The sequence below is a fragment of the Triticum aestivum genome, chromosome 6B, assembly GCF_018294505.1.
Source record: "Triticum aestivum cultivar Chinese Spring chromosome 6B, IWGSC CS RefSeq v2.1, whole genome shotgun sequence".
In the NCBI taxonomy this organism is placed as follows: Eukaryota; Viridiplantae; Streptophyta; class Magnoliopsida; order Poales; family Poaceae; genus Triticum; species Triticum aestivum.
This window is the reverse complement of record NC_057810.1, coordinates 53293850-53306529: the sequence shown is the minus strand read 5'-3', so window position 1 is coordinate 53306529 and position 12680 is coordinate 53293850. Positions and strand designations below refer to the sequence as shown.

Here is a 12680-nt window from a genome sequence, read left to right as displayed (position 1 = left end):
TCCTTGAGCTTGTGCTCAGATTGTCTGAGTTCAACAATCACATTAATCGAGTGGGAGTTGATCTTCCAGATGAGATAGTGATGTTTCTCCAAAGTCATTGCCACCAAGCTGCTAGAGCTTCGTGATGAACTATAACATATCAGGGATAGATATGATGATCCTTGAAGTATTCGTGATGTTTGACACCGCGAAAGTAGAAGTCAAGTAGGAGCATCAATTGTTGATGGTTAGTAAAACCAATAGTTTAAAAAAGGGCAAGGGCGAGAAGGGATACTTCATGAAACGGCAAATCAGCTGCTGCTCTAGTGAAGAAACCCAAGGTTGAACCCAAACCCGAGACTAAGTGCTTCTGTAATAAGGGGAACAGCCACTGGAGCAGAATCACCCTAGATACTTGGTAGATGAGAAGGCTGACAAGGTCGATAGAAGTATATTGGATATACATTATGTTAATGTGTACTTTACTAGTACTCCTAGTAGCACCAGAGTATTAGATACCGGTTCGGTTGCTAAGTGCTTGTAAATCGAAGTAAAAGCTACGGAATAAACGGAGACTAGCTAAAGGTGAGCTGACGATATGTGTTGGAAGTGTTTCCAAGGTTGATATGATCAAGCATCGCACGCTCCCTCTACCATCGAGATTGGTATTAAACCTAAATAATTGTTATTTGGTGTTTGCGTTGAACATAGACATGATTGGATTATGTCTATCGCAATACGGTTATTCATTTAAGGAGAATAATAGTTACTCTGTTTATTTGAATAATACCTTCAATGGTCTTGCACCTAAAATGAATGGTTTATTGAATCTCGATCATAGTGATACACATGTTCATGCCAAAAGATACAAGATAGTAATGATAGTACCACCTACTTGTGGCACTGCCATGTAAGTCATAAAACGCATGAAGAAGCTCCATGTTGATGGATCTTTGGGCTCACTCGTTTCTGAAAAGTTTGAGACATGCAAACCATGTCTATTGGTATGTACGCATGAAGAAACTCCATGCAGATGGATCGTTTTGGACTCACTTGATTTTGAATCACTTGAGACATGCAAATCATACCACATGGGCAAGATGACTGAAAGCCTCGTTTTCAGTAAAATGGAACAATAAAGCAACTTGTTGGAAGTAATACATTTTGATGTGTGCAGTCCAATAAGTGCTAAGGCATGCAATGGATATCGTTATGTTCTTACTTCACGGATGATTTGAGTAGATACTGAGTATATTTACTTGATGAAACACAAGTCTGAATTATTGAAAGGTTCAAGTAATTTCAGAGTGAAGTTGAAGTTCATCGTGACAAGAGGATAAAATGTCTATGATATGATCATAGAGATGAGTATCTGAGTTATGAGCTTTGGCACGCAATTAAGACATTGTAGAAATTGTTTCACAATTAATACCGCCTGGAACACCATAGTGTGATGGTGTGTCCGAACATCATAGTTGCGCCCTATTGGATATGGTGCGTACCATGATGTTTCTTATCGAATTACCACTATCGTTCATGGGTTAGGCATTAGAGACAACCGCATTCACTTTAAAATAGGGCACCACGTAATTCCGTTGAGACGACACTATTTGAACTATGGTTTGGAGAAACCTAAGTTATCGTTTCTTAAAAGTTTGGGGCTGCGACGCTTATGTGAAAAAGTTTCAGGTTGATAAGCTCGAACCCAAAGCGGATAAAATGCATCTTCATAGGACACCCAAAAACAGTTGGGTATACCTCCTAATTTAGATCCAAAAGCAATAGGGATTGTTTGTTGAATCGGGTCCTTTCTCGAGGAAAGGTTTGTCTCGAGAATTGAGTGGGAGGATGGTGTAGACTTGATGAGGTTATTGAACCGTCACTTCAACAAGTGTGTAGCAGGGCATAGGAAGTTGTTCCTGTGGCGCCTACACCAATTGAAGTAGAAGCTTATGATAGTGATCATGAAGTTTTGGATCAAGTTACTACCGTACCTCGTAGGGTGACAAGGATGCGTACTACTTCAGAGTGGTACAGTAATCCTGTCTTGAAGGTCATGTTGCTAGACAACAATGAACCTACGAGCTATGGAGAAGCGATGGTGGGCCGAAATTCTGACAAATGGTTAGAAGCCATGAAATCCGAGATAGGATCCATGTATTAGAACAAAGCATGGACTTTGGTGGACTTGCCCGATGATCGGCAAGCCATTGAGATAAATGGATCTTTAAGAAGAAGACGGACGTGGACGGTAATGTCACCGTCTATGAAGCTCGACTTGTGGCGAAGAGTTTTTCACAAGTTCAAGGAGTTGACTACGATGAGATTTTCTCATCCGTAGCGATGCTTAAGTCCGTCGGAATCATGTTAGCATTAGCTGCATTTATGAAATCTAGCAGATGGATGTCAAAACGAGTTTCCTTACCAGTTTCCGTAAGGAAAGGTTGTATGTGATACAATCAGAAAGGTTTTGTCAATCCTAAGGATGCTAAAAGGTATGCTAGCTCCAGCGATCCTTCCATGGACTGGAGTAAGCATCTCGGAGTTGGAATATGCACTTTGATAAGATGATCAAAGATTTTGGGTTTATACAAAGTTTATGAGAAACTTTTATTTCCAAAGAAGTGAGTGGGAGCACTATAGAATTTCTGATGAGTATATGTTGTTGACATATTGTTGATCAGAAATGATGTAGAATTTCTGGAATGCATATAGGGTTATTTGAAAAGTGTTTTTCAATGGAAAACCTAGATTAAGCTACTTGAACATTGAGCATCAAGATCTATGAGGATAGATCAAAAAGCTAAATGGTACTTTCAAATGAGCACATACCTTGACATGATCTTGAAGGTGTTCAAGATGGATCCGTCAAAGAAGGAGTTCTTGCCTGAGTTCTAAGGTATGAAGTTAAGAGTTAAAGCTCGACCACGGCAGAAGAAAAGAGAGAAAGGACAAAGGTCGTCCCCAATGCTTTAGACGTAGGCTCTACAGTATGCTATGCTGTGTACCGCACCTGATGTGTGCCTTGCTACATACCTGGCAAGAGGGTACAAATGTGATCAAGGAGTGGATCACCAGATCACTACTAGGGAAAATGCTATACACAGAGGTATAGCAGTAGCGTAAGGCTATGCCGCTGCCGCCCTCGACCTCACCGCCGTTGCCTGAGCCAGAGCCTGCCCTCGCCGCCGACCGTAAGGCTATGCCTCTCCTGTCCCTACCCACCTATTTCTCTCTGCTAGGGCAATTATATATATGTGTTGATACTCTGTTGATGTTCATATGAACCCTAGGTGTTCAAATGAACCCTTGATTTTTTAGGGCAGTAGGCATTTTATAGCATTTAGGAAAAATTATTTGCAATTTTTTTAGGAAATTAGCTAGGGCAATTTTTATGAAAATTCCTAAACAGTAATTCCATTTAGCTTTAAACTAATCTAGGGTATATAAATAATAGTAGCATTTAGATTTAAATTAACAGAGGGTATAAACAAAAAACACTTAGCTATAAAAAAATATTTTGACTACGGACCTGAATTTGTTCCAAATTTCATTCAAATGAAATTTGAATTATTTGGACTATGGACCTGAATATTTTTGAAGAAATTGGGTGTAGGTACTAAGGTCTTGCTGTGGAAATTCTGGTGAGGTCAAAAGGGTTAGAGAAAATGTAGTTCCTAGACTTTTAGCTTTAGACAAAAAACAAAAGCATTTAGCTATAAATAAAAAACAGTAGCTATGGCATTTAGCTATAAACAAAAAATAGAATTGTTTTTCTTTTCAAAAACTTGGTCAATAGAACAGTAGCTATATGTCATTGATGTTCATGCAAAACGATAGTCCTTTTTTATGTCATTATTCATTTTATTAGGTCTAGAATTGATTGACTAGCTTTAATCATAGGAAACATGGCTAGCAACGATGAAGGACAGGGTTCTGGTGATTGCGACGACGTCTACCGGGCGGCAGACGAATATTTTAGCCTTATCGACGATCAACCGATGTTGTTGCTGGGCCCATCGGTGGCATCGGGGACTGAGACCAACACGCAGACCGGTGCTGAGACTGAGACCGGCGCTGAGATTCAGACCGGCATCGAGACCGGCGCTGAGACTGGTGCTGCCTCGGGGAGCGGAGCCGGTGTAGAACCAAAAGCAAAGAGGGGACGGGTTCCTAACAAAGTCAGGACTACTAGACTGGTGGTCACGGAGGTGGACGACGGTAATTTTGAGCCAAAGGCGCCCGAGGAAGCGCGCGCGTGCTACGGCAATCAAATAGGCTGCATCGTGCGGACAACCGCCACCTTCAATGATGAGAAACTATAGAAGATAGAAAATATGAGGAGCTCCCTCCTAAAGAAGTTTCACCAGATATTCTTGTTCCCGGGGCGGAATGAGAAGGATTATGAAGATCCAGACGAGGACCCGACAATGAAGAAGATAAACAAACACGCCATGACCAAGTTTAGCGACGCGTTGGCCGCCTGGAAAAATCGAGTGAAAGCAAAGATCAACGACGGGGAACCCTACTCCGAGATTGTAAAGGATAATCCGACAATCACGGAAGAGCAGTTTCAAATATTCAAGGAGGCTTGCGAGGCCGAAGCTGCCAAAAAAAGTCTAAGTACATGAAGGGGCTTCAAAAGAGGAACATTGGGAGCCACCACCTCGGAAGCCGTGCTTATGGCGGAAAGAGGTCAAAATGGGCCAAGGAGGACGCAGAAGCCGCGAGTCTGGGCATCTCAGACCCCTTGGCGGATTTCACCGTCCCGCAGGAGCGTGACGTCCTGAGGGCCCGACACCGTTGGGACCCAGTGAAGAAGGTTTACGAGACAACATCGATCATTATGGAGTTCATGAGACTGCTGGTAGTTTTAGTTTCTGATCAATTCGACTGCACACGTTAGTCATATTTGTAAACGATCCTTGTGCCTTTTGCAGAGAGAGCAGCACCGGATTGCGGCCGAAAGCGACTCGCCGTCTGAGGCATTGGCGAGGCCCAAGTGGGACACTCCATTCAACCGGGCGTTGAACATATTGAAACGACAACCGGTGGATACTCAACCGTCGTATGGACGCGTGCACGGTGTCGGAGACGGCGCCACGTGGAAGAAGTACTACCGTGAGACCACGGAGGAGAGAAAGGAAAGATGAAGGTTAACTGAAGAAAACATCGACAAGAAGGTTGAGATTGCGGTTGAGAAGAAATCATCTCAGACAGTCACAACAGCGGTAGCTGCCGCAAAACAGGTGGCTGCAGATTTGTCTACTTCCTTAGTGACGGGCGTTATCACTTGGACAAGGAAAAATCCAGAAAAAAATGTAGAGGACTTTCCCCTTGCTGACTTCTTGGGAGCACCTGCTCCCGCACCGGCTCCCGCACCGGACGTGCTCGGCGGTGCTTCGTCTTTGGCTGAGCTCGACGTCCTCACGGTATCTGTCACACCGGTCCCGTTCAATATAAATGTATAATCTCCCGTTTTCGTTGCCTTTCGGATGTCTCACGTCGCAGACTTTTCTTTGTAGGCCAACGAAACCCCATGCACCATATTGTACACCATCGGCGACCAGAAGGTGGACGTGGGGAAGGCGACGATAATGAAGCCGAAGGAACCATTGTTCCACAGCCGGCCGATCCCCCCGAACGTCTTCAAGGTTTCCATGGGCAGTGTCGAACCGGGCCATGAGAATTTGCCTCCTCCAACACTACTGGTGGATGACGAGGAGACACCGCGGTGGCTTGGTGATTGTTGCAATGGGTGGGTCATGTTGTGGCCAAAGAGTCTGCTTCGTCTGGAGGCAGCCGGGAGCACACCCACAAGCATGCAGCCTCAGCAAGGTATGAACATCAACACCCCACCTACCCAATTAGCGTCGGGTGTCGGGTTGGGTGATAGCGGACGGGGTAAGGAGGAGGCTCCATTAGTCGCTGATGATGTCGCCATGGATGAGGATGAGGATAACGATGGCGCTGAACACTATGTCTATACTGGCGCCTCCTCAGGGTTTGAGCGTCATGAGTCGGTGCCTGAATTACCGTCTCAACGTATTATGGACGACCTTCCGGTAGTAAAGAAGTCTAGAAAGAGAGCGAGGAAAGGAAAAAAAGCTGATTCTGTGATCCAGCCGCCTCAGCAGCCTCGGCTTCACGACCGTATAGATATCCCCGATGCGGATAAATGGCATATCCCCGATCAACCAATCCTACATGCAACAGCGCTACGGGCCAGATTCGGTGATCTAAGGAGACTTCATGACGCTGTGCTGCGGGTAGAGAAATGCCTCATCGCCTCGAAAGATCCAGGATACCCATTTTACGTGGTTAACATTCCGCGGCAAATGTCGTACGTCGACAGCTTCCCTGCGGATAAGTTCTTCCTCCGATTCGATTACATATTCGACATGTTTCACGTGAAGAAGATGGATTTTACGTTTGTCCGCCTTTATGCCTTGCACATGAACTAAATCATTGGGGTTGAGCAGATACGTCATATCTGTGTCGCTGACCCGTACTACATGCACGAGAGCTTCTTGGGAGTCTATGCAGTGCAGCGTGAATACGCGAGGGATTACATCGTCAGTTTCATGCTCGCCAATAAGGACAAGGAGGCGATTCTCGTGCCTTATCATCCCGTGTAAGTCATCCGCGCTGCTATCCTTCCTTCGATTTCAATAATTCATTTGCACGGTGGAGGCTAATTAATTTGAGGTGTGCTTATTTTGCGCAGCGGCGGGCGCGCCGTCCTGATCATCCTCTACCCCCTATTCTCCCACACTCTTTACTTGGACTCGTCGAAGAACATTCACAAAAAGGATTACACCCACATCAAAGATGTTCTCGACGGTGCTATGTTTTACTACCAAGCAAGGGGTGGAGAAAAGAAGGGGCGGCAGAGCCGCCTTCAGCCGTAAGACCGACTTTTGCTGCATCCAGCAACCGAACGATTCTCTTAATGATGGATTGTATGTCCTACACCACATGCTGGAGTACAGACGGGATCACCAGAACCTTCACATGTCACCTAGATCTGGCGATGCCCATATTCTGCAATGGGCAAAGGACATAGGAGATATCGAGGATCATCGACTTCGAGCTGAGTTCTATAACATCCAGTGATCTATTGTAATATAGCAGGGTTTTTATGCCCAAACTACGGATGTCGTGTTCTCCTCGGGGACTAGGCAACGACAACTATGCTCGGGGAAAGCTAGATAACACAATAAGGGTGATGATGGCAAGAAAATATAAACCTAAAATAATCAAGGACGAGGACAAACAACACAGGGAAATTAAAGTTGACACTCACTCTCTAATTGGTATTTTCAAACTACTAGAGAACTACAATACTAGCATCAGTGACAAAGGAAGTCAAAAGACATGGACATATATATATATATATCTAGCAAGCGTATAAAAAAGGGAAGAAGGAAAGAAACAAAATTACTGGACAGAAAACAGATTGTTTAAATCACAAGCACACACATATATATTTATATAGCAAAGGTACTTGTGCTAACATATGAACTGAAATTAAACAAGTTCACTGGAAAATCACAAGCATAAATGCCACTGGTACATAGCTTGCACAGAGACTAACAACTGAACATCAATTAGACAATAGCAAAGTTACTAGTACATGACAGATTACAGTAGATGTCAAGAAACATACACATAGGGGATCACAGACATATACTAGAAGATTACTATATCACAGAGCATATCACATATACTAAATATTATCCAAACAACTAGACATTAACTAGTCAGAGCACATAATAAAGTGCACTATATTTTACAAGTACGAAACTGAACATATAGCAGGTTACAGGAACTTAGATAATCTGAAGACAAAGCTTCTTACTACTCCTATTACAGAAAATTCAGAGAATATAAAGAGGGGGGAAGAGATATAGCAGCAGAGGAGGTAAGGAAGAAGAGTAGCAGTGAGGGGAAGGGAGTAGTAGTGGCAGTTGAAAGTAGAAGCCGCAGGGCGCAGCAAGGAAGGAGCAGCAGCTGGACTTAGAGAAGAGGAGGCAGCAGCAAGAGGTCGAGGAGAAGAAGAAAGATGCAACAGGGGGCGTGGAGTTCAGCAAAGCGCAGTATCAGCAGGAGGTTCAGGGAATAAGAAGTCTAGCAGCAATAGGATTTGAGGAGAGGGAAGAAGCAGCAGGGCAAAGAAGGAGCAGGAGCAGGAGCAGGGTCGCGTGGGTGTTCAGACACCCACGGCTGTGCGTCTGGTCGGGCGTGCGGCTGCAGGAAGTAGCGCGCTGGGGAAGAATCCCTCGTCGCCATGTCTGATGGTGGGCACGAGGTGGTGCTGGTAGGTGATGTGTGGCGCTGTGGATGGCGATGGATGTATGGCGTTGTGGAAGGCGATGGATGTATGGCGCTGGTGGTGGTGGATAGATGGCGCAGTATGGTGATGATGGAAGTGGTGGCGCTGAGTGACGTGGGAGGAAGTGGTGCTGGATGCGGTGATGGGCTGCTTGGCGCGCCGCCACGCTGGCCTGGCCGCGGCGGCGGCCGGAGGTGGGAGAAGGAGACGGGGGGAAGGAGAGGTGTTAGCCAGGCCCGATGGGGATCGGCTGCTCTAGGGATTATTGATCCTCTCCTCTGTTCTGTCTTTTTTACTTTGGCCCTCCTCCTTTCTTCTTTCTTCCCAAGAAGATCCTCCTCTTCTTTTAGTTTGCTCCCCTACATTACTTCTTTCCTTCACGCTCAAGCCTTGATGTATTTCTTTCATGCCCTTCTCTCTTCTCGTTAGCCACATAGTAGAAGTCTTGACGATTATAGTGCCTTTGTGCACTTTTCTGCAAAATAAACAATTCACTAGTCAACATTCTCTTTTATAATTATCATTCGAATATTCAACAAGTCATAGCAAGAATGGATGGATGTATCTCAATAAAAGGTGAATTTGTGTGCCCAAATAGTATATAAGAAATGTGCTTATCAAGTTCCCCCACACTTAAATATTTGCTTGTCCTCAAGCAAAGGAAAAAAAATTGATGGTGACACAACTCACACTGCCTAGTAAAGATACACTTTCCGATAGATAGTAATTCCGACAATACTGGAACTAAGCAAATGTACTATACTGAAGCTAAATTGTGATAAGAAATATTTTATAACACACTGTAAATGTTCCAAGTCAATGGCCTTGAGTCAAAGTGAATACTAATAATCAAGAGCTGGCTCTGTCTTCAGCCCTGAAATAAGCTGGGACCCCAAAATCAATTAGAAAAACAAGTTACTTATTAAATTTAAAGCACAAGTGATGATATTATATCAGTCTCACCAAAGGAACATACCACCGATCCCGAGAACATGGTATACACCTGGCTCGACCAAATTATTAGTATATTTTTTTGTTATCTCCCCAAAGGAACATACCACCGATCTCGAGAACATGGTATACACCTGGTTCGACAAATTATAGCATTTTTCTTATAAATTTTTTTTACAGTCCAATCTACGAGATTTCACAAGCCACCGATCCAGGGAACATGACATGCTACTATAGGTCGATCGGACTTAAATTATCATAATTATTTTATTTAGTTATTTGAAAATTACTTAGCTTAAGTAAAACAGGAATAATTGAAAGAGGAATCCATAGCTAATGACACTGTTTTTGACATACTACAGATCCAGAGATCATAGCTACTACTTAAGTGCCACCAGTTACTTAGCTTAACTTGGGACAGTCAGACACAGCACATCAATTCATTAGTAGGTTTCACTTAGACTCAAGGCATTCCCATTGAACATTTACATGGAGGTATAAAGTATTCATTATCACAAATTACCATAAGAAGAATACAGCTGCATAGTTTTAGTATTAAGAGAATCAACAATCTTCTTGGAGTGAATCCTACTTTGCAGTGAAGAGTAAGGTGTCACAATGCAAAAAGAGTTTCAATGCAATAAAATGCCAGTTCTCGTACTAAATTTTCTAAAGGTTGCTTCAAGTGGAACAGAATCACCTGGTATTTGTATACTCTTCTCTCCTACTTTCTTCTCTCCACTCTTCTCTGTTTGTGTTCCCTGTTTGTGCTCCCCTCATCGCCATGCTCTGACTCCACCAGGATCCCAAGGAATGTCACCTCGGACCTGGTCAGCATGTAGTAAACAGTGCAGTAGCAAAAGCCTGAAATAGGACTCACACAAACAACTACAAGTGATACGGTCGATGCCCTCCAAGTCATCAATGGAATATCCAATTATATAAGCATAACTATAAAGCACATGTTTAGGATGGAAGAAATCAGCATGGTCAATACTCACACGAGGATGACATTTATCATTAAGCTCAAGACTGGCATGAGGAAAGTAATTGTGATCATCACAAATGAGAGCAATGCCACTAACAGGGTATATATCATCATATCCAAGCAAATGAGTTTTCAAATCAATCTTAAGTGATGGTATCATGTAATGCAAGGTGGTAGCAAAGAAATCACAAGACATTATGTCATCAAGAGGATTGAGTAAACCTGACACATCACGCTCTGGTATGACAATAGGCAAATTAATCTCATGTTCTTCATCTTCATCTACAGCAGCTTCTTGTAGTTCTTCAGGAGTAATAGATGATGAGTCTTCAACTTGATCACTTGGGAATTGCAGCTCTTGACCATCTTGTTCCTTGTCTTCTAGTTCATCTTCTTCAATCTGAGGTATCTCTTGCTCAAGGCACTTGCTAACTTGCTCAACGAAGTGTGAAGGTGTTGGAACCTCACATGTATCCATGGATATCTCAGCCACACTCAACTCAAGTTGCGAAGAAATAGTGCTGCCAGTGTTGATGTTCTTCTCAATCTTCCTTACTTCTTCCACTAGCTCTTTTCCACTCTTGATCTTCTTCATTTCATCTAGTATAACCTTCCTAATAGGATCATCCTCGGCACTCCAAGTGAACTCGATACTAAGCAATGTGAGCTTCTCTGTCTCATAAAATTCATCTTGTGTGGGCACTTGCACATGAGATTGCTCGAAAGGTGCTGGAGTTGTTGGTTGACCAAATGGAGGACCATTTAACTCCATTGGACACATCTCCTGGTATTGAGGTATATGAGTAGGAGGTGAATAAATCTGTTGTGGAGCATAGTTGTGGTTCTCCTCATTGTACCTAAATCCCCGCATTGGATAACTAGAGGCAAACGATGAGATCTCAGGGTTATTGCTCCTATATGACATATTCTGGTTTTCAGGCCACCCATGTGTGTAATTGTTTTGGTATGAGCTAGGCTATGGGGCGAAGCTCATGCCATAACAATTAGGAGGGTGAGAGTAACCACGCTGACATTCAGCGGGTGAATGGCCCTGAAATCCACAAATATCGCATGTAGGAGCAACATAAGGATGACCTCTAGAATAAGGATCATAAGAGCTAGGCCTATCCTCAAAAACTCCTTCTCGCTGCCGAGCTAAATCATCTAATCGATGGGAAATCTTACCTATCAGTTCTTGAACACTTTCCATGCGGTTTGTAGTGTTGCTCGCATAAGCCTGATGATTTGAATAGTAAGACATAACCGAGAGGATAATCCAACCTGCAAAAAGGAAAAGAAGACAAAAGGATACTAACTAGAACAGGGGTTAGTGGCTAGAGATATATCACAAATATATAAAGCACAAAAAGGAAACAAGCTAAACCTAGTCTAAAGCCTCACACAAATGCTCGACGCTAGTCCCCGGCAACGGCGCCAAAATGATCTATTGTAATATAGCAGGGTTTTTATGCCCAAACTACGGATGTCGTGTTCTCCTCAGGGACTAGGCAACGGCAACTATGCTCGGCGAAAGCTAGATAACACAATAAGGGTGATGATCGCAAGAAAATATAAACCTAAAATAATCAAGGACGATGACAAACAACATAGGGAAATTAAAGTTGACACTCACTCTCTAATTGGTATTTTCAAACTACTAGAGAACTACAATACTAGCATCAGTGACAAGGGAAGTCAAAAGACATGGACATATATATATATATATATATATATATATATATATATATATATATATATATATATATATATATATATATATATATATATCTAGCAAGCGTATAAAAAAGGGAAGAAGGAAAGAAACAAAATTACTGGACAGAAAACAGACTGTTTAAATCACAAGCACACACATATATATTTATATAGCAAAGGTACTTGTGCTAACATATGAACTGAAATTAAACAAGTTCACTAGAAAATCACAAGCATAAATGCCACTGGTACATAGCTTGCACAGAGACTAACAACTGAACATCAATTAGACTATAGCAAAGTTACTAGTACATGATAGATTACAGTAGATGTCAAGAAACATACACATAGGGGATCACAGACATATACTAGAAGATTACTATATCACAGAGCATATCACATATACTAAATATTATCCAAACAACTAGACATTAACTAGTCAGAGCACATAATAAAGTGCACTATATTTTACAAGTACGAAACTGAACATATAGCAGGTTACAGGAACTTAGATAATCTGAATATTACACAGCTTCTTACTACTCCTATTACAGAAAATTCAGAGAATATAAAGAGGGGGAAAGAGATATAGCAGCAGAGGAGGTAAGGAAGAAGAGTAGCAGTGAGGGGAAGGGAGTAGTAGTGGTAGTTGAAAGAAGAAGCTGCAGGGCGCAGCAAGGAAGGAGCAGCAGCTGGACTTGGAGAAGAGGAGGC

General features: G+C 42.8%; 1 protein-coding gene across 1 annotated transcript; it reads right to left on the bottom strand.

The window, feature by feature from the left end:
- Positions 1-7608: 7608 nt before the first annotated feature.
- On the bottom strand, positions 7609-11880 carry LOC123135721 (uncharacterized). Its single transcript, XM_044554907.1, has 2 exons — positions 11439-11880; positions 7609-11037 (listed from the first exon to the last, which is right to left on the bottom strand). Exon 2 carries the CDS (start codon positions 11032-11034, stop codon positions 10042-10044), a length of 993 nt encoding a protein of 330 aa, XP_044410842.1. The 5' UTR covers positions 11035-11037; positions 11439-11880; the 3' UTR covers positions 7609-10041.
- Between the last annotated feature and the right edge of the window lie 800 nt (positions 11881-12680).

Bases quoted from the DNA above. Each gene is read 5' to 3' on its own strand.
- LOC123135721 (XM_044554907.1), bottom strand. From the start codon at position 11,034: ATGTGTCCAATGGAGTTAAATGGTCCTCCATTTGGTCAACCAACAACT.